Source organism: Rhinatrema bivittatum, chromosome 8, assembly GCF_901001135.1.
Source record: "Rhinatrema bivittatum chromosome 8, aRhiBiv1.1, whole genome shotgun sequence".
NCBI lineage: Eukaryota > Metazoa > Chordata > Amphibia > Gymnophiona > Rhinatrematidae > Rhinatrema > Rhinatrema bivittatum.
In genome coordinates, this window is record NC_042622.1 from 239,424,541 (window position 1) to 239,447,606 (window position 23,066).

Here is a 23,066-nt window from a genome sequence, read left to right on the forward strand (position 1 = left end):
CAGAAGCAGGGATCCTGCAAGAAGGCAGGAGAAAGACTACAGACTCTGAAGGGTCCCTTTCAGTTTTGTCTTTCTAGGATTAACTCTTGCGATTGCCTTAAGTAAATTGAGGAACAAAATAATTTGCATCTCCTCTCACTGCTTAGATCATGGGAAGGCCACATGCTGGTCAATCTTTCAGGCTATCCGCAATGAACATTCATAAGATGTATTTACATGCAATGGAGAGAGTGCCTGTGGCACTTTAAGATTGGAGTTGTCTACCCCCTCTGGCCTGCATTCTCTCTCAAATGTAGGGTAGAAATAACCTTTGAAGTTCTTCCCCTTCCTTAGATCCAATTCAAGTAGGGCACAGATTCCAGTTAATAGAAACCTGTTAAGGGAGGTGGTGGGTAGGAAGAGATCGACCTGGTACATACAAAAAGTATAACTACTACCTGAAAAGCTGAAAACAAGCTGGAAGGAAGGAGACACATACACACACACACAAATACAAGCTTGACAAAAAAAAACCCCAAAAAATGAAATCGGGCTGGAAACATGGCTAAGAAAATGTCAGGTTAATACTGTAAAGAAATTAGAGAACATTAGAGATTTTTCTCACGCAACTGCATCTGAGAGCAATAGATTGCTGCTCTCCACTTCCAACATTACTTATATTTGCTGGAAACAAATTTTAGCAGAGGAAGTGTTAATAGTGAAGACAGGCAAATTATCTTTATATACAGAGTATATAAGTTGGGTTTAGTGCAAACAATTTCCCAAAGTACTTTAACAATGCAATGATGTTCAATTTGTTTCTTCACTGGCCAAGTAAGAAATCCAAAGCAGAAAGCAGGAGTTGGTACCTGGAATTTCTAATCAGTTCCACTTGTCGAGGAGTCAGTGCAAAGATACAAGGACTGTCCTGAAGCTTCTCATTATTCTGAGGGACTGAAAAGAAGGGGGAAGAGAAGAGAAAAGCAGACATGATGCACCATGCTGTGCCAAAGCCACACATCAACCCTTAAAGAACACTTCCTCATTCAAGCCCCTAGGTTGTAGCTTCACAGCTCCAGAAAAACCCAGAAACAGGGCTAAAGCCACTGGGCCAATGTAATAAGCCAAGCAAAGCCTACTGAGGGTTTTTACTAGTCTTTTAGCATGTTTATTTTGGCACTGACCTTGCTCATGTATACAGTAAGGGATTAAGTGCTGAAAAAACCTGCATAAAAAAAACAAAAAAAAAAATCCATGGCAAGCTTAGCATGGGTGCATGCAAACTGCAGAGTAATAGCCTAATTAGCTATTACTCTGCAATGCTAAGGCCAAGGCAGCCTAGCACAACTCCTTTTACTTCAGGAAATTTAATGCCTGCTCAAAGAAAGGAGTTAAACCCCGCTGTAAAGAGGCGAGCAACCCCCCTGGCAAGTCCTCCCCCTCTGGGTCTGGGGTCCAGGTAGCATGGCCAAGCCGGCAAGTCTCCTCTCCCTCCCAATACAGAAACCCTCACCTTTCAGATTCCTCGAAGGTATGAGGTCAATCCCCAGACCTCCATCCCACTTTGCTGAAACGGTCAACCCGAAAACTCCCCCCCCCCCCGGTGACCCCCAACTAGAGAAGACTCCTCCGGCTGGGTGTCCTTCCCTTTCTAGCTGACAATTGGTTCCTCTGTGACACATCAGTGAAAGGACCAATCGGCAGTCAATGATGGAGTGATAATTTATTCACTCAATCACTGACTGTCGATTGGTCCCTCCATTGTCTGCTACCAATGAAAGGATCAATCCCCTTTTAGAAGGTTAGTCTTCAAGAATGCTGGTCCTTTTATGGACATGTCACAGTAGAAGGCTCAATCGCTGGAACAGCCCAGCTAGTGTTCCCAATGAGGTGGGGAGTTTTCAGATCAACAATGTCTGCAAAATGGCATGGGGGAGAGGTCAGACCCAAGACAGTGAACCTTCAAAGTATCTGAAAAGGGAGGGAGAGAAGACTTGCTGACTCAGTCATGATACTGGGTTAATGTCTATGGGACACTCAAGGAGACAGGAAAACATGCTTTTTTTTTGGGGGGGGGGGGGGGGGGGGGTTTGTACAGATTGGCATGCAAATAGACCAGGAGCAAGAAAAAAAAAAAAAACCACCCACAAAAACGAACATTTTCAGTTTAGCATGCTTTTTTTGTGCCTGGTCTTATTTGCATATCATTGGCTTCCTGCATCCCAGGATTTGACGTGCGTATTAAATAAACCCCCACTAAAATCTAACTCCAATTTTAGCGCAGGTTTTATTATATCGGTCCCAGAGAGTAATAGTGTAATACAGATCATTTAACAACTCTTGCTTGTTTCTCAGAAGAGTTTCTAGCTGCTTATTTCTCTTTCCCCACTATCAAGATTTTTAGAACATTTTTACTGTATGTTGAGTGTGTTTCACTTTAAGAAATGCCAGTATTCATTACTCAAGCTGCCAGGGTGTAAATTTTAAATTCCTAGATATGTTAAGAACATAAAAACATGCCATACTGGGTCAGACCAAGGGTCCATCAAGCCCAGGTTCCTGTCTCCAACAGTGGCCAATCCAGGCCATAAGAACCTGGCAAGTACCCAAAAACTAAGTCTATTCCATGTTACTGTTGCTAGTAATAGCAGTGGCTATTTTCTAAGTCAATTAATTAATAGCAGAACTTATCCAATCCTTTTTTTAAACACAGCTACACTAACTGCTCTAACCACATCCCCTGGCAACAAATTCCAGAGTTTAATGTGAAAAAGAACTTTCTCCGATTAGTTTTAAATGTGCCACATGCTAACTTCATGGAGTGCCCCCTAGTCTTATTATCTGAAAGAGTAAATAACCGATTCACATTTACCCATTCTAGACCTCTCATGATTTTAAATATGTCTATCATATCCCCCCTCAGCCGTCTCTTCTCCAAGCTGAAAAGTCCTAACCTCTTTAGTCTTTCCTCATAGGGGAGCTCTTCCATCCCCTTTATCATTTTGGTCGCCCTTCTCTGTACCTTCTCCATCACAACTATATCTTTTGAGATGCAGTGACCAGAACTGTACACAGTATTCAAGGTGCGGTCTCACCATTGAGCGATACAGAGGCATTATGCCATTTTCCGTTTGTTTGCTTTATTGACTGCCGGAGCACACTAAATCGATGATTTCAACGTGTTATCCACCATGACGCTTAGATCTCTTTCTTTGGTAGTAGCTCCTAATATGGAACCTAACATTGTGTTATAAAGATATACATAGGGGGCCCACTGTCAAACTGTCCACACTAGGACAAATTATGCAGGTACCTTTCCCTCACAGACTTTGCACTAAGTTTCCAAAAGGGAAAATACATGTGTATACTTCTACACCTGGCTTTGCTTGGGTAACATTTTATGGAAAAACACACACACAGGGGCCGATGCAATATTTGAGCACCTGTTTTCCTAACAAGCGCCCAGCCACCTCTACAAGAAACACGAGCCAATATTTAAATTAGGGGTCGCGCACACAAAAAAAAAAAAATGGCACTATGGAAATATGTGCATCCCTAGCACCTCAATGGCATCAGGTGCACAGGAGAGGTGGCTGTCAAGCAGGCTGAAAATACAGACGCTCAATTTACGAGCATCTGTTTTCTCCCACTATTGGTATAGACAAGCACAAGATAAACAAGATATCGTGTGTCTATTGGGCATCCAGAATTTTTTTTTTCCAAAAAAATTTGTTTTATACTAAATCTGCTTTGATTCCTCCTAATTAACATCACTATGATACTATTAATGAGGAACCACAGAAAGCAGGATTTTTCTTCCCCCCACCCAATGTGCCCGTCTGGCGTACCTTTACGCCAGCCCTGGGCATTGTAATTGGCACACTGGCTGCACAGGAAGTTTTTTTGCATTGGATAAAGCTGGCTCACCCTATTTACCTCCACCGTGGAAAACAAACAGGCGATCAGTCTTCAGGAAACCTCCAGATACCTCACAATATGTCTCTTGATATCCAAGGGTTGCAACAGGCAATATTCCTCCGCACCTTACAGCAGGGAAAGGGACTAAATTCAAGTGAAAATCCAAGACCACTTTTAGCAAAAAGAAAGGAACAGTACTCAGTTGTATCGTCCCTGGAGTCACTCAAAGGAACAGCTCCTGGTAAGACAAGATCTACAGCTCGGATATTCTACGTGCAGAACAAATCTGCCACAAGAAACACCGTTTTCAATGTCAGTAACCACAAGGAAAGGCTACGCATCAGTCAAAACGTAGGGCCCACTAAGAAATCCAAAACCAGATTAAGACTCCACAAGGGTACAAGTAACCATAAGGGAGGACAAAGATGTTTCACTCCTTTCAAGAAACGGGCCACATCTAGATAAGCTGACAAGAGACCACCATTCACCTGACCCCTAAAACAGGCAAGAGCAGCTACCTGTACCTTCAAGCAATTAAGGGCCAACCCTTTATTCAATCCATCCTGCAAATATTCCAAAATGAGCAGAATCTTGACTGACCGAAGAAGCACCCCTTGATCTTCACGCCAATCCTCAAACACTCGACAAATCTGCACATAGGCTAAGGCAGTGGAGAACTTTCTTGCTCGTAGCAAAGTGGCAACCACCACAGCAGAATATCCAAGCTTCAGCAAGCAAGCTCTCTCAAGGGCCATACCGTAAGACAAAATTAAGTCGGATCTTTGTGAAAAACAGACCCCTGCCACAACAGATCCCTATGTGCTGGAAACTGGAGGGGGGGGGGGGGGGGGGAGTCTACCAGGAGCCTCCTGGGTTAGTCTGATGCCACCAAAAGCACATCCCTCTGACTCTCGACCCTCTGAACCATTCTGCCCAACATGGGACACAGGGGAAAGGCATACACCAACTTATTCTCCAGCCATTCCTGCACAAGAGCACCGATGCCCAATAACTTTGGATCTCTCCTACATCTGAAGAATAGGAGGAACCTTCACACTGCGAGAAGTCACCAACAGGTCTAGAAATGGAAGGCCCCTGCAATCCATTCTCCTGGGTCCAGGTTCTGCATGCTGAGAAAGACTGCTCCTACATTGACTTTTCCTGCAATATTTGAGGCTGAGATCTCCTGAAGATAGACCAACTTTTGGAATGGAAGGAAGTTTATTTCCTGGGACACTTTCTAGCTCTTGGCTCCCCTCTGCCGACTGATGTAAGCCACTGTTGTTGCATTGTCAAACATTATCCGGACCGTTCAACACTGCAATCTGTCTCTGAAATATAAGCATGCCAACTGGACGGCCCGGGCTTCCAGCCAATTGATGTTCCAGAGACACACTTCTGCACTCCAGCGCCCTTGCGCTGTCAGTTTCTGACAGTGAGTTCCCCCAACACTGGAGGCTCGCATCTGTTGTGAGTACTAGCCAATCCGGTGATTTTAGGGAAACCCGCTGTACCACCACTGTAGTTCAGAACAGACCTCCATTGGCAGGTGGGGCTGAACTGAGTAGTCCTGAGACTGTGGGCTCCAACAAGACAGCAGGGAGTGCTGAAGGAGGATGCATATGTGCCCTTGCCCACAGCCCCACTTCCAGGGTCGCAGCCAAACAGAGCACCTGTAGATTGGCCAAACTGTCGGGTGCATTGTGTTCATTAACAGATGCACCTGCACCAACAACTTCTGAACATGACCCTCCAGCAGGAAAACCGTGCCCTGCTTCATGTCGAACAGAACACCGAAATACTCTAGCAACTGGGATAGCTGAAAACTGCTCTTGGCCAGGTTCACCACCCAACAGAGCTCCTGCAACAAGATCACCTTGCACATCACCAAGAGGCTCTCTTCCAGAGACTCTGCTCAAATCAGTCAGTTGTCCAGGATCCAATACTTTCTCAACTCTGCCGCCGCCACCACCATAACCTTGGAAAATGTTCTGGGTGCAGTAGCCAGACCAAAAGGCAGTGCTTGAAACTGATGACAATGATACAAAACCACGAATCGCAGACAACATAGGTGCTCTAGCCAGATGGGAAAATGCATGTACACCTCTGATAGATCCAAGGAGGTCAGAAATACCAGACTGCACAGTCATTGTGTTCAGTGATAATGTCGACATGCGAAAATGAGTCACCCGCAAATGAACCCTTTGAGATCCAGAATGGGACGAAAAGTGTCCGCCTTCTTGGGCACAACGAAATAAATGTAATATCTGCCTGTATTTTCTAGAGACATGGGCTCTGGAACTATAATCCTCAGACTGAGGAGCCTTGACAACGTACACTCCACTGCATGCCTCTTCTGCAGGGAGTGGCAAGGAGACACCATAAACACGTCCCAAGGAACACTGAAACGCCAGTGCATATTTGTCTCGTATTACCTCCAAGACTCATGGTCTGAAGTGATTTCGACCCACCTCTGATAAAAGAGACAATCCCCTATCTCCTGTTCCCGGGGGTAAGTCAGCATACATTTATTGGGAGACTTGGGAGTTCCACTACCTGAGCCTGCTCTCCGTCTGGGATGAAAGGACTGAGTCCTACCGAAATGTCAAGTCCTCTGAAAGGTCGCTCCACTGTAGGGTCGAAAATACTTGGATCCCCCAACATGACCTCTCATGCCAAAAGGTCTATTTATCATCCTCTGGCAACCGAAGAACAGGAGACTCGCCTCATTTATTGGCCATATTCTCCAACTCACTCCCAAAAAAGAGAGAGCCTTTAAACAGCAATTTCATAAGGTTAGCCTTGGAGGTCACATCAGCCAACTAATTTCTCAGCCATAACAGATGTCTGGCAGCTAATACTGAAGCCACCCCTCTGGCTGAGATGCGGACTAAATCGCAGTCCGCATATGCCAAAAAAGCAGCTGCTGGCTCCATAACTGCCCTGGTATTCACTCCAGATTCAGCGACCTCCTGAGAGAGAAGTAAACAGGAGCGAGCAACCAAGGAACAAAAAGAAGCTATCTGCAAGGTCATTACCACTGCTTCAAAGGCTTGCTTAAGGATGGCCTCAATCCTATTGTGCGCATCCTTCAAGTCAGTTCCTCCTTCCATGGGGATAGTAGTCTATTTGGAGATGGCACACACAAGCACGTCCACTTTTGGAAAAACGCAAGCACTCTCTCGCCACTAGATCCAAGGGTTACAGGCCTTCCAAACCTAGACGCTCTTTGAAATTAGCCTCCGGGGCGCCCCACTCAAGAGCAATTAATTCTTGAATGGCTTCCATAACAGGGAAAAAACCAAGAGGCTTTATGCAAAGAAACCAAAACGGGATTCTTCTTTGGCTCAGACATGGAATCAGCCCCAGGTACTCCCAGCATTTTTAATGTCTGAGAAATCAGAGCCGATAACTCATCTCTATGAAAGAACTACATGTGTGAGGTCACCACCTACAACTCTAACCTGGCAAGACTGGTTGGGGCAGAGGACTGCACCTAAAGAAAAGGATTCCAATCCTTAAAAGATTTTCACTCAAGAAAAGGCAGAAGGATCCATGCCAAAACCAGAATGCACCTGTCCTGTGTCCAGGGAGTTACTTTCCCCTACTGACAAACCAGTTAAGGGAGTTCCAAGGTCAGTCTGACATGTCTTTACCCAGGCCGTCATCAGGCTGGGAAGAACAGGGCTTAGTAAAATCAGACGGAGGTAATTCTCTGTGCCTCTAAGCAGCGCTGGCACAAGTTAGAAGGAATGCCAAACATGACACGCAACAAAGAGAGAAAAGCACTTAGGTTTCTGTCAGTACACTTAACAGGCAACCGAAAGGTGTCCTTCCAGCTGAATAGTGTAAAATATATGCGTCCCAAAGTTTAAGTGCACAACCCTATGCATGAGGAGCACTTAAAAAGCGAGCGCCTCAGCCCAGATGGTGTGTACAGGGAAACTTGCACCAAAAATAGACACCATTACCAACTGAACACCCAAGCAGGCATCCAACTAAGCATCCAAAAACTGGGCGCACAATTTGAAAGCATAGCTAGGCACACTTGCCCGAATCAATAGTCCTGAAGAGGGCAGACTAATGCGCAGGAAACACACTAAAAAATGGCCACCTGCTGCCTATCACACGGCACACCAAGAAAAGCCTAAGAGCAGGGCCTAGCCCAAAAGGCTGCTCAATCTGCTCGACTGTCCACATCCCTTAACCTCTTCTCAGAAGCAGGAAAGATCGTAGGATTAGCACATTGAACATGGAGACTGGAGAAAGGAGGAAGTCCTACAAAAAACCCTCCTCTTTTTTTTCTTTTTTTTTAAACTTTACCTGAGCTCAGCCCATCCTGGCTGAGTATAGAGAAGGTCTCCAGCTGCGGAGGGAGAGGGCACAGACCGTCACCACCAAGCTACACCTGTTGCCTTTCAGCTGTTTCAACAGTTAAGTCCACACTGGCTGAAAAAACTAGCTACTGGACCAAGGCACTTATGAGGGACCACAGAAATCACCTCAGGAATTCTCAACTGTGGGAGAGACCATTTGGTATCACCACAGAAGAGCGGGACAAATTAAAATTTCCTTTTCTTTCTTTCTCCTTCTAAAACATGAAGCAATCCCCAGTAGGGAGATGCATATCCACCATCTCCTGGAGACAGAGAATACTGGCAGGCTGATGTCACTGCAGGAGTATATATACAGTGATGTCAGCTTTGCTCAGTTTCCATCTGCTGGTAGTAGTGCATAACCCACTGGTTCTGAAACAAGGTTTAAACAAAAAGTCACTGATAAAACATGTAGGCAAATTCAGAAATGGCATGCTATTTTCAAACATCTTAGCACAGTCTTCTCAAATTTTCATAGCTCAAGATGTTTGCTTTACACACAACCAATACTTGACAGTTTAAAAAGAAAAAAAAAAAAAAAAAAGAAGTTGTGTGGCTGCTTCATTAGTTCACTTGGTTATTGTAAGGAACGTGGTTCTAGACCTGGCCAACTCAGAACCGGTTAACTTACAAATGTGCTTTCTGCTTGTATACCCCCTCACAATAGCTTTCTGCTGGCAGAAAAATAAGGTTATAGGTTAACGGACCTCTGAAATTATCTGCCCTTTGCTATGTGGCAAGTATTGCTTTGTGTGCTGGGGTCTGCTGCCCCAGCAACACAGCATAACAGACAAGGAACAAGAAGAAAGAAGCCAGATGGACTGAGAAACATGTTGTACCCTTGCGCTCCTCCACAAGACTTGGCAGCTTTATGTAAGGGATGTGTTACACTATTATTCCTCCTAATACCCACTATATATTTTTTTCTTGCCTTACATTCATAACAGAGCACGTAATATAAATATTACCACCAAATAAGGCATTAGCTTTGATTTGATATGTGGGTGATGTGTGCGATTATATGCAAAGTGTCTAAGAACTGGATCCTGTCCAGCAGGAGGTAGCCTGCAGGATGTGGGCTCTTTGTGTATCCTCACCACACCCACTTGCTGCATAAGCAGATATGTAAGGGGAAAAAAAAATTAAAAAAAAGTCAACCAATAAAACTGTCCTTGTCTCCATCACCTCTACAGAGAGGCTGTTCCATGCATTGAGCACATTTTCTGTAAAGAAATATTTCCTCAGATTACTCCTGAGACTACCCCTTTTCACCCTCATCCCTTGAGCCCATGAAGAGGCCCACCTATTGGAGAAATTACTTACCTGATAATTTCATTTTCCTTAGTATAGACAGATGGATTCAGGACCAATGGGTATAGTGTGCTCCTGATAGTAGTTGGAGACTGAGTCAGATTTCAATCCGATGTCAGCACTACATATACCCGTGCACGAGGCTCTGTTCTTCAGTTTTCTCTTCGAAAAGCAATTATGGATGTGTGTGTGTTTGGATAATTTTGATTAATTTGGTTAATCATTCGGATTGGTTGACGTGGTTTCTAGCTAGAGACCGCCAGGGCACTCAACCGAAAAGTGCCGACACCTGGTAATATGGGTGTCTGAAGTAGAAATAAGGGTTGGCTTACCCATGCTTGTGTTGCACTCGGGGGGGAGGTTCCCCCGGGCCTTCTTGATTGCGAGGCAGCCATGGCCGGAGTGCTGAGTCCATCTGTCTACACTAAGGAAAATGAAATCAGGTAAATAATTTCTCCATTTCTTAGCGGGTAGAAGATGGACTCAGGACCAATGGAATGTACAAAAGCTACTCCCGAACTGGGTGGGAGGCTGCCCGTGGCCCATTTAGTACTGCCCTTGCGAATGCTGTGTCCTCCTTGGCCTGAACATCCAGGCGATATAATCTCGAAAAGGTGTGAAAGGAGGACCACGTTGCCGCCTGACAGATCTCTGTGGGGGACAGCATCTTGGTTTCTGCCCAGGACACTGCCTGGGCCCTTGACTTGTAGAGGTGGAGATTTGCCTGCCTCTATGTAGGCCACCTTGATTACTTCTTTGATCCAGCGGGCAATGGTTGCCCACGAGGCCGCTTCCCTTTGCTTCTTCCCGCTGTGAAGAACGAACAGATGGTCCGTCCTTTGTACAGGTTCCGATCTTTCCAGGTATCTGACTAGGAGTCTGCCGACGTTCAGGTGGCGAAGAAGGCGTGAGTCTTCAGAGTCCTTATGCTCGTCTGGAGATGGCAGCGTTTAGATGGAAATGATAAACCACCTTTGGCAGGAAGGAGGGTACAGTGCGCAGCTGTATGGATCCCGGCATGAATCTGAGAACAGCTCTCGGCATGATAGTGCTTGAAGTTCGGAGATTCGACGGGCTGAGCAGATTGCCACGAGGAACGCCATCTTCAAGGTCAGAAGCCATAGGGACAGACCGCGAGTTGGTCTGAACGAAGCTCCCGCTAAGAAGTCTAACACTAGCTTGAGATTCCACAGGGTTATCAGCTACTCTAGAGGTGGTTGAATGTGCTTGAACCCTTTTTAAGAAGCGGAAGACGTCTGGGTGGGCCGCTAGGCTGGTGCCGTCCACCCTGGGTCTGAAGCTGGCAAGAGCGGCCAGTTGCACCTGGATGGAGTTGAGGGACAACCCTTTGTTCACGCCGTCCTGCAGAAATTCCAGAATCATGGGGATTTTGACTGTCCATGGAAGGATGTTGTGGTCCTCACACCAGGCTTCGAATATTCTCCATACTCGTATATATGTTAAGGAGGTGGAGAACTTGTGCGCTCGGAGCAGTGTATCAATCACTGGTCCTGAGTATCCACTCTTTTTCAGGCGAGACCTCTCAATGGCCAGACCGTAAGCGAGAATCTAGTTGGGTCTTCGTGGAGGACCGGTCATTGCTGGAGTAGATCCCTGTGTGGAGATAGGCGTAGAGGGTTTCCCGCCAGAAGTCTCTGCAGCCAGTCCGGGGCCACTAGAAGTACCAGCCCTCTGTGGTGTTCTATCTGGTGGATGATTCCGCCCAGTAGTGGCCATGGAGGGAAGGCGTACAAGTAGGTCCTCCTGAGGCCAGGTCTGGACGAGGGCGTCGATTCCCTGGGACAGCGGTTCCCGTCTTCGGTTAAAGAACTTGGGAACCCGGGTGTTGGACCCGGTTGCCAGGGATCCATGGCTGGGGTTCCCCAGTGGTTTACTATCCGCTAGAAGGCTGCTGTAGACTGTGTCCATTCCCCTGGATCCAGACTCTCAGCTGAGGTAGTCTGCAGTGACGTTGTCTTTTCCTGTGATGTGGGCGGCTGATAGCCCTTGTAGGTTTGATTCTGCCCATGTCATTAGGGGCTCTATTTCCAGAGACACCTGCTGGCTCCTGGTTCCCCCCTGGTGGTTGATGTAGGCCACTGTTGTGGCAGTGTCCGACATGACTGACTGATTTGTCCCGGAGTCTATGACTGAACCGTAGGCAAGCTAGTCTGACTGCTCGGTTTTCTAGTAGGTTTATGTTCCATGCCGACTCTTCTTCGTCCCATTGCCCTTGAGCCATTAGCTCCTGGCAGTGGGCTCCCCATCCCCGCAGGCTCGCAACTATGGTGAGCAAGGTCCATTCCGGTGGGGATAGGCGGGCTTCTTGTAGCCACCATTGTAGTTGGTTCAGAACCGGCGCTGGTAGCCGGAGGGGGGGGGGGGGGGGGGGGGGGGGGGGGGGCGGAGTAGTTTTGAGACATTGGGTTCCATCGTGACAGTAGGGAATGTAGTAGGGGCCGTATGTGGGCCCTTGCCCATGGGAGGACTTCTATGGTTGATGCCATGAGTCTGAGGACTTGGAGATAGTCCCATGCCGTGGGGAGAGTGGAATTCAACAATGCTCGTAGTTGTTCCAATCTCCTTCTCCTTGTAGGGGGAAGGGTGACTGTTCCATTTGGTGTAGAACCGAACTCCCAGGTATTCCAGGAATTGGGAGGGCTGCAGATGGCTCTTGGGTGTGTTGACGACCCACCCGAGGTTCTGCAGTAGTTCCTTGACTCTGGTGGTTGCTTGCTGGCTTTCCTCTGATCAGCCAATCATCCAGGTATGGATGCATGAGGATTCTCTCTTTCCTCAGTGCCGCCACTACTACCACCATGATCTTGGTGAACGTTCGAGGAGCCGTAGCTAGCCCAAACGGTGAGGCCTGGAACTGGTAGTGATGGCCCAATAGCGTGAAGCATAGGAAACGCTGGTGGCTGCGATGGATCAGTATGTGGAGATAGGCTTCTGACAGATCCAGGAAGGTCAGGAATTCTCCCAGTTGTACTGCCTTTATGACTGAACTCAGGGCTTCCATGCGGAAGCGGGGTACCTTCAGGTAGCGATTGACTGTCTTGAGGTCCAGTATGGGCCAGAATGTTCCCTCTTTCTTGGGCATGATGAAGTAGTTGGAATAGTGCCCCGAATTTTGTTGGTGCGAGGGCACCGGTGTTATTGCCTTTAGGGCGAGTAGTTTTGATAGTGTGGTTTCCACTGCCTTCCTCTTGGAGAGGTCGTGGCACGGAGAAATCAAACTTGTCCGGGGGGATGTTGTGGAAGTCCAGGTAGTATCCCTCTCGGATGATGGATAGGACCGAATTGTCCGATGTTATTTCGACCCATCTTTGGTAGAATAGGGCAAGCCTGCCCCCTATGATCTCTTATTGTAGATGGGTCTGCTGATTCTCATTGCATGTTGCGGCTGGGGCCTGGTCCCGAGCCGGCTTCTCTTTTGTTGCGTCTATTCCGAAAGGACTGCCCCTTGCCGGCGGGGAGCTTGGTAAGTGTTTTTGATTGGACTATAAACGCTGGGATCCTCTGCCCTTGGGTGCCCGGGGAGAGGGGCGTTGGTTCCTCTTGCTCCTGTCCTCCGGTAGACGGGGTACTGGGGACTCGCCCCATTTGTCGGCTAGTTTGTCCAGGTCGCTTCCGAAAAGGAGTGTTCCTCTAAAGGGCATTCTCGTTAGCCTCATCTTAAAGGTTGTGTCGGCTGACCAGCTTCAGAGCCAGAGCTGTCTTCTGGCTGCCACTATGGACGAAAGGCTCCTGGCTGAGGTACATACAGGTCTGAGGTCACATCCTTGAGGAATGATATTGCCGGGTCTAATGCCTCGATTGGCGTACTTGCATCATTGGCCATAGCCAGGCAGGCGCGTGATACCACGGCACAGCAAGCAGCGATCTGTAGGGTCATAGCTGATTTGTCATAAGACTGCTTGAGGATGGATTCCTGCCGTCTGTCACTGGCATCCTTAAGTGAAGCTCCACCCTCGACTGGTATGGTAGTGCGTTTTGTGGTGGCGCAGACCAGGGCATCGACTGTTGACCTTGGGAAACCTCAGGAGTTCCTTCGTCGCGGTGTCCAAGGGGTAGAGAGCTTCTAGGGTTCGACCTCCCTAAAAGGTGGCCTCTGGAGCATCCCATTCCAGGTCGATCAGTTGTTGTATGGCCTGTAGCATAGGGAAATGGCGTGAGGTCTGGCGGAGCCCGGCCAGGAAGGGGCTCGCCTTGGACTCTGCTGTGTTGCCTGTGTCTGGGATGGCCAATGCCTTTGGACTTGTGGCTACGAGATCTGATAATTCATTTTTTGGAAAGAAGTGCATCATGGTGCGACACGGTTCCGTTCCTTGAGGGAGTTCCCCCTCTTCCAGGGGTTCTGATTCCTCCTCCGAATCATGTGTCTCCTAAGGGGAGGTATCTGTCCAAGGGAGGCTCATCTGGCGGTGGCTGGGAGGGCCTGGGGAGGTTCTGGACCACTGGCGGGGGTTGTTGTGCCGCTGGTGGCCCTGTCTGTGCATGGATGTAGGATTGCAGCTCCGCAAAGAATCCCGCCCAGGTGAAGTTGCCTGGGACCGCATTGGGTCCAATGGCGCTTCCCGAGGGCCCCCACTGTGGAGGGGCCGAGTCGGGAATAGAGAGGTCCGGGGTAGTCTCGCTGGTGGATCTGGAGTCCTCTAAGGTGAGGGGGATCTTGTCTTGGCTCCCCTGGAGCTTCTTCGTATAAACAGGCACAGGGCGGAGGTCACCTCGGGCTGTGCCGCTCTCAGGTGGCATGCCGGGCAGAGGACTGGGCCTTTAGCTGTCTTCGACGGCCGTGCCATGATTTGCATGGGTATCCTGTACAGATGCGCATGCCGGGAGATCTGGTTATGCGTTCTGGGTGCACCTACGTTGTGTGCGTAGGAACGGAAGATGTGCGCGTGGCTGTGCAGGCGGGCCTAGTTGTGCGCTTGGCACCCCTGAGCATGCCTGGCCCCGAAGTGTGCACACGCACCGCTATGCACACAAGTACTTTGTGTACCCAGCTGGCCACTGTGTGCACGTCTTGGTTGTGCAGACGATGTGGCGACTGGGGGGGGGGGGGGAAGGAAGGTGCCGGTGTCCACGTGGTAAGATGGCAGCCCCCCCCAGGGGATCTCCACGTGGGAGGACCCTCTTGCCGGATCGGGGTCTAGCCCGGACGGGGCTGCTCAACCCGAATGTACAGATGCCAGAGTGACGATCTGTGCGGCTGTCCGAGCCTCGGAGACTGGAGACTTAGAAAAAAGTTTTCTACCTTACTTGTCTCGGCGCTTCCCGGTCCTCTGCTGGGCGATCTCCAGCTGTGGGGGGAGAGGGAATTACCTTCACCACCGTGCTCGGTTCTGCACCCGTTGCCTCTCAGCTGCTCCCTTTCCCGGGGGCTAAGTCCACGCCGGGACAGAGGCTTACTTCTGAGGGATCTCGGAAATCACCTCAGGAAATCTCGACTGGGGGAGGGACCCTTAGGTATCACCGCAGGAGAATGGGGCTCGTTTTGGAGGTAAGTTTTTCTTTGTTTCTTCCTTAAATTTAGAGTTTGGTTTTCTAATGCTGTGCAAGCGAGTGTGAAGTCCCAAACTGCTATGGAGACGGAAAAAACTGGACAGCAAAGCCTCATGCTGACATCAGATTGAAATCTAACTCAGTCTCCAACTGCTATCAGGAGCACACTATACCCATTGGTCCTGAGTCCATCTGCTACACGCTAGCAAATGTGCATTTACTCCTTGGAGGTATTTAAAAGTCTATTAAATCTCCCCTTTTCCCTCCAAAGTATACGTTTAGCTCTTCAAGTCTGTCCCAGTAAGCTTTATCATGAAGTCCTTTGACTATTTATTAACTGCCGTCTGAATAGATTTTATTTGATTTCTCTTTTTGAAGATATAGTCTTCAGAATTTTACACAGTACTACAAATGATTTTTCACCAAAGACACAGGCAATATCACCTCACCTTTCCTGCAAGCTATTCTTCTCCCTAAGCATCTAAGCATCCTACTGACTTTTGCTATCACCACTTTAAGAACAGATAACACTCTCCAGATCACACTCGTTTTGTGCACAGAACTTCATCTCCATTACTGATCCTTTGGGTTTTTGCAAACAAAATGCATGACCCTGCATTTTTATTTTTTTTAGTATTAAATCTTAAGATGCTGGATTCTAGAACATGCCTCAAGCTTCATTCGATTCCTTCTCATGTTTTCCATACAGTCAAGGGTGTTCTACCCTGTTGCAGATTTTGGTGTCATCTGCAAAAAAGGCAAACCTCTCCCAATAACCCTTCTGCAATAAGCATTTACAAAAATTTTAAAACAGAATCAAACTGAGATCCAGTCCCTGCAGCACACCACTGGTAACCACCTTTCCTTGGGGTGAATGCCATGTACCACTACCCTTTGTTGCCTCCCACTTAACCAGTTTCTAACCCAGTCAGTCACTTTAGATTCTCAGTTTGAGTCACCTACACAGAACAGTGTCAAAAGCTTTGCTGAACAAGTGCACTACATCTAGCACTTTCCCCTGATCTCTCTACTTACCCAAAGAAATTGATTAGATTTGTCTAATAAGATCCACCTCTGGTAAAAAATCTCCCATAACTTGTTTGCAATTTTTAGCCCTCTTTAACATGGAGACGTTTCGAAAGGTGCATAAAAAAGAAACCGAGGTGTCAGGCTTATAGCAGGAGAGGGAGGGGAGAGGAAGTCACTAACCCCTGAGGTCAAGTGAGGAGTAAGAGCAAGGGCTTTGTGAAAATAAAGAAAACAAAGTCTTGGCATGGAACATCTAAGGGATCAAAACGGGACATTGGTCAAAAGGACCTTTTCTGGAAGGAAAAGGAACAGACAACAAAAATCAAGTTGCTCAGTGGATTAAGTACCCACAGACCTACAAGCTCATTTTCAAAAGGAAACTCCTCAGAGCTTCCCTTTGAAAATCTGGACCCATGGACTTCACACCTGCATTGAAGCAGGTACCAAACAGGGTTATTTATCAAATAGTGTTATGGCGTTTTCGCATGCGTTAAGCACCTTTAACGCATGCAAAAACGCCTTAAACGCATGCGATAGCACCATAATGTATGGTGCGATGCAAATCAGAAAAAGAGGAGTTAGGGGCAGGGTTGGGCTGGGTTCACCATTTTGCTAAGCCCTATCGCACGGCTTTAATGCCAATTTTAGCTACACCTTTTTCAGTAGCATTAAGCCGTGCGATAGATTGCGTTAAGGATTTATCGCATGTTGCGATGTGTTCTCAAATGCCGGTTTTAATAGTTTTGAAGCTTCCGGAGCACCAGCCTAGCTATAGAGAGAGAGATATCGAGAGACTAGCCATAATGCCCTCACACTAGATAGGTATTTATATCTCTATGGGAGGCCCACCTAGTAACTCGAGGTGAGGTTTAGGTATTAGTGTAGGGGTTAGGGGCCACATAGACATTCAAAGTGAGACGTATGAACAGAACAGTGCTGTCTTGTGAAGATTTGATGACCTTTGAAGAATATGATTGATCAGATACACAATATTAAGAGGAAAAATACCCAGATGCCTCTGCTGTACTGTGGCCTGTCAGAGGTGAATGAACTCCGAGTGCCTTTCTAAGCATGACTTGCAGAATATCCCTGAGATCGACCTACTGGCAGGCTCTATAATTACAGGCCAGAAAGGCATCAATGACAATATCTGCACCACAATACAGGGAAACTTGTTTTGCAGGAAACCAGGATGCAGGCTTTTGTCTTGCAGATGCCTATTTCAACGGACAGGAGCCAGGTAAATGAAGATGCCCCTGAGGGTACAGTTTTAATTAAGTCCTGGCTCCAGAAAACGGAATTCATGCTGAGTTTCCTATTGAAGCCACAGACTTGCTATGTGTTTACACAACAAAGAATATCAAGAGAAGAACAAAAGGAACAAAGTGCATCAAAGCCAGATTGATAAAGGAACTTTTATGGTGGGAGGATGAACAGGGTTAGAAGAATTTTTAGTTGAGGGAGGTCCTCACAAGCATTTCCTATACAGGATAGATTGTCATGACAACAGCATAATGTATCTCTGTAACTGAGCTTTTGAGCAATGACGTGATTCTGGAAACTTCGGTAGTGCTGTATTTTGATTATATAAGTCAGGGCATGTCATATATTCATTGAGATGCTAGTTATTACAGATAGAGGGCATATCGCATCTCACAGGAACACTTGTCTTTTAAGAAGCCAAATAAATTGAATTTGAAAACCTCTTGCTGAGTAAAAAGTGTTCTTGTTGCCCTGGCTTTGAGTCCAGAAATTATAAACACCTTTGGAGTGAGGAAACTCACCCAAAGATGAGATTTGTGCAATGTTCTCTCCACCTAGCTTGATGGACTCTCTACCTGGGTAGAGAGTCCATCAAGGGGGATAGTTAATCAACTGCTTCAGCGTTGATTAACTATCCCCTACCAGGGTTAACTAAAAACCAATGAAAGCTTAGTGTGCAGATTTTCATTGTGGCTGCCCATTGGAAACATGAACAGACCCACCTTTCTCTCAGGTCCTAGACAATATGCATCGACTATTAGGGGTGTGAATCGTGTGATCGATTGTCTTAACGATCGATTTTGGCTGGGGGGGGGGGGGGGGGGGGGGGAGGGAAATCTGATAGTCGTGTTTTGTTTTTTAAATCGTTAAAAAGCGTAAATCGGGGAGGGCGGGAAAATCTGCACACCAAAAAAACCCTAAAACCCACCCCGAACCTTTAAAACAAATCCCCCACCCTCCCGAACCCGTCGCCCGTATGACATAGTGAGGGCAAAGGTAGCGCCATTTTGAAGATTGGCAATATGGCCCGCGTGCAAGAGGTTGCTCCCAGACCCCCGCTGGACTTTTGGCAAGCCTTGTGGGGGTCAGGAGGCCCCCCCAAGCTGGCCAAAAGTCCCTGGAGGTCCAGCGGGGGTCTGGGGGCGATCTCCTGCACGTGTGACGTCGGGAGCCAGGAACCAAAATGGCGCTGGCGCTACCTTTGCCCTGTCACGTAAGGGCAAAGGGCCACCGGCGCCATTTCTCTTAACGCAGCCGTGGCCAGAGAGCTGGAGATCGCACCGGGACCCTCCCCACTGGACCCCAGGTAATTTAAAACATTTTGGGGGGGGTTCGGGAGGGTGGGGGATTTGTTTTAAAGGTTCGGGATGGGTTTTAGGGTTTTTTTTGGTGTGCCGGTTTTCCTGCGCCCTATTTAATGATACAATACAAATGCCCCTGACGATAAATCGGGGGCATTTGTATTGTATCGTGCACTCTAACGATTTTAGACGATTTTAAAATTATCTGACGATAATTTTAATCGTTCAAAAACGATTCACATCCCTATCGACTATACCGTTTGTCTTCGTTAACTGCTGCTAAAAATGATTGTGTACCTTCATTCAATGCGATTTGGTCTGCCTATGTTAGGTATCTTTCCTGAGGGCTATAGTATTGTGTAAATTCTTTTTCTGATAGGGATCATTGCTCATCTGTCTGAATATTTTATGGGGATGCCAACTTTGAGGAATAAAATAGCTTTCTAATGTGAGCCCAAAATTGCTGTATAAGAATGTACAATTCTTTTCCTTTCTTAATGAGTTGTGCGTTTTCAGACCCCGAGAAGATGGGAGGGGATAAAAGAAAAGAATAGTGTATCTTTTTGGATATATTGTGCACTTGGAAAATTAAGATATGTTATGATGATGAATGCCCTTCTCAAATCAGAGGGTTTGTTTGCACCATGTTTGTACATTTCTTCAACTACAATAAAGTCTTAACAAAAAAGAAAAATAAGAGTTGCAGACATTAACATTCGAGAAAAAACGTTACTGCACCAGTCACCAGAAGTGACACATGCATCAGATATGAAGAGATGCATGTGGGCCCTGGAACACAGCACATTTCACAGTGTCAAATAACCATTTCAGTACTCAGCCAACAGGAAACACTAAATGCAGACAAAGAATATATTAATACTAGACTAGGGAAAGGATAACACTTACCAGTAACCCCTGGAACACACAGCCACACAAAAGGACCATAGCACAACTATTTGGCAGCCAAGGGGTGGGGGGGGAAGCTGGATTCATCTGTCTATCCTAAATAAAAAGGAAATTAACAGGTAAGTAGTAATTTCTCATTTCTTAGTGTCTAGTCAGATGAATCCACAACTAGTGGGATGTACCCAAGCTGCTCCCACATAGCGAGGGAGGCTGCCCGCAGTCCAATCAAAACCTCACGTGCCAAGGCTGCGTCCTCCCAGGCCTGCACAACCAGATGATACCTGGAAAAGGTGTGTAAGGAGGACCACGTCGCAGCTTGAAAAATGCCGACGGGAGATAATCTAACTTCCGCCCATGACACTGCTTGAGCCCTAACCTGACTAGGCAACGGCTGTTCAGCATCCAAGTATATGGCCATGACCACTTCTTTAATCCAGCAAACTATTGTTGCCTGAGAAGCCAGCTCGCCCTGTTTACTACCACTATGGAGGCCAACCAGGAGATCAGTCTTCTGGATAGGTTCAGAAACCTCCAGATACTTCATGATATGTCTCTTGACATCCAAGGGTCACAACAGGTGATATTCCTCCCCATCTCTTTCCCTATCCAGGGATGGCAGGGAAATGGACTGATTCAAGTGAAAATCTAAGACCACTTTTTGCAAAAAGGAAGGAACAGTATGTAGTGGTATCACCCCTGGAGTCACTCGGAGGGACAGCTCCCAGCAAGACAAGGCCTGCAGCTCTGAAATATGATGCACAGAACAAATCACCACAAGAAACACTGTTTTCAAGGTCAATAACCACAAGGAAAGGCTATGCATTGGTCAAAACATAGGGCCCGCTAAAAAATCCAAACCCATATTAAGACTCCACAAGAGCGGGCAAAGATGTTTCACTCCTTTCAAGAAACAGGCTACATCTGGATGAGCTGACAAGGGTCCACCATTCACTTGACCCCTGAAACAGGCAAGAGCCACTACTTGTACCTTTATTCAATCCATCCTGCAGGAATTCCAAATTGAGTGGGAACTTAACCGAACAAGAAAGAGCACTTCGATTTTCATACCAAGGCTCAAAACACTCAAACCCTCATAGGCTAAGGAAGTGGAGAACTTTCTCGCTTGTAGTAAGGTGGCAATCACAGCAGTAGAATATCCATGCTTAAGCACACGAGCCCTCTCAAGGGCCATACCATAAGACAAAATAGTCGGATCTTTGTGAAGAACAGGTTACTGCCGCAAAGATTCCTGTGCGCCATAAACTGGAGGGAGAAGCCTACCAGGAGCCTTCGCAAATTCGCATACTATGGCCTCCTGGGCTAATCTGGTACCACCAGAAGCACAATCCCTCTGTGATCCTTCAAACCATTCTGCCCAATATGGGCCACGGGGGAAGTCATACAGCAGCTTGTTCTCTGGCCATTCCTGCATGACAGCATAGATATCCAAGGACTTCAGTTCTCTCCTCCGACTGAAGAATAGAGGAACCTTCGCATTGCGAGAAGTCAACAGCAGGCCTAGAAACGGAAGTTCCCAGCAATCCACTATCAGCTGAAATGCCTCATCTAACAATACCCATTCTCCTGGATCCAAAAAACTCCCTGCAGAGAAAGTCTGCTCTCATTGTCTTTTCCTGCAACGTGCGAGGCCAAGATCTCCTGAAGATGCACTTCCACCCATTCCATAAGTTGGTTTATCCCCTGCGACACTTGCTGGCTCTTGGCTCCACCCTGCAGATTGATGTAAGCCATTGTTATTGCATTGTCCAACAGTATCCAGAGCGCTCAACCCTGCAACTGAACTGCAAGCACGCCAACCGGACTGCCTGGGCTTCCGAAGAGAGACTTTTCTGCACTCTAGTGCTGTTGGTTCCTGACAGTGGGCTCCCCAACCCTGGAAGCTCGCATCTGTCATGAGTACTAACCAGCCCGGTGATTTTAGAGAAACTCACTTTTAGCTGATTCACTTGTAACCCCCACTGTAGATGAGAGCATACCTCCATTGGCAGGTGGAGCCGAATTGAATAGTCCTGAGACTGTGGGCTCCAATGAGACAGCAAGGTGCACTGAAGAGGACGCATATGTGTGCCCTCGATCACAGCACCACTTCCAGGGTTGCTGCCATCAAACAGAGTACCTGCAGATAGGACCACACTGTCAGGCATATAGGTGTTCATCAACAGATGCACCTGCGCCATCAACTTCTGAATACGAGCTTCCGGCAGGAAAACCGTGTCCTGCTTCATGATGAACCGAATACTGTGATACTCTAGTGCTGAGAAGGCTGAAGACTGCTCTTGGCCAGGTTCACCACCCAGCTGAGCTCCTGCAACAGGGAAATCACCATATGGGATCCTATGCAGCTCTCCTCCAGAGACTTGGCCCGAATCAGCCAGTCGTCCAAATACGGGTGTACCAGGATTCCATCTTCTCTCAACTCTGCTGCTGCCAACACCACCACAACCTTGAAGAGGTTCTGGGTGAGCTGGCCAGACCTAAAAGGAAGCACCTGAAACTGATAATGGTATTCCAAAACCATGAATCGCAAAAAATGTTGGTGCTCTAGTCAGATGAGAATATGCAGATACACCTCGTACAGGTCCAAGGTGGTCAGAAATGTCCAAGACTGCACAGCCATCATCGCTGAGGGCAATGTTTCCATGCAAAAACGAGTCACCCGCAAATGACGGCTGACCCCATTACTGAAACTCTAGCAGAACTATACTGGCTACCCATCGAATACAAAGTTCAATACAAAACACTTTGCACAATACATAAATTAATACACGACGAAAAAGCAGAATGGCTGAACACAGCACTACGTGTTCATGTCCCACATAGAAACTTCAGATCTGCTAACAAAGCACTCCTAACCATCCCTTCAGTTAAAACAGCTACACTGTCCCAAGTTAGAGAATGGGCTCTATCCTTAGCCGGATCAATACTGTGGAACACCATGCCCTTAGAAATTAGACTACAGAGAGATTTTAAACTATTCAAAAAAAAAAAAAGAGTTTAAAAACCTGGCTTTTCAAGCAAGCATTTTACAAAGAGAGTGATAGATAGTGGAATATGAAATCTGGCAGCAGAACATCAGAATGCAGCAACTTTCTGCTCAATAAGCGTGTTTTATTAAAACAAAACATACATCCCGATAGGAGTTATATATGCAATTAAAAATGACAAGAGTAGAAAAAGGACAAGATCTTTAACATTTTGCAAATAGTCTTTATTACGAAACTGTTACCGGACTTTAATGGCATTTCCTATAGATAGTATTAACTTATACATCTTTCAAAGATATATAAATGTGACTCACTGTAAACCGTTGTGATGGTATACTACTTGACGGTATAGAAAAGATTTTAAATAAATAGTAAAATAAATGGAATATCAAACTGTTTTATGAGAAATGGCACTGGAACCACAGCCTTTAGACTGAGGAGCCTTGACAATGTACACTCCACTACCTGCT

General features: G+C 46.9%; 1 protein-coding gene across 3 annotated transcripts in view; it reads right to left on the reverse strand.

Annotated features, from left to right (window-relative positions):
• The window catches only part of PIAS4 (protein inhibitor of activated STAT 4), a 130,919-nt gene that overhangs the window by 91,960 nt on the left and 15,893 nt on the right, over positions 1–23,066 (reverse strand). For all 3 annotated transcript variants that reach the window (XM_029614267.1, XM_029614265.1, XM_029614266.1), the window contains exon 3: positions 849–933. In XM_029614267.1, coding sequence (XP_029470127.1) covers positions 849–933 — 85 coding nt within the window. The remainder of the gene's footprint in view (positions 1–848; positions 934–23,066) is intronic.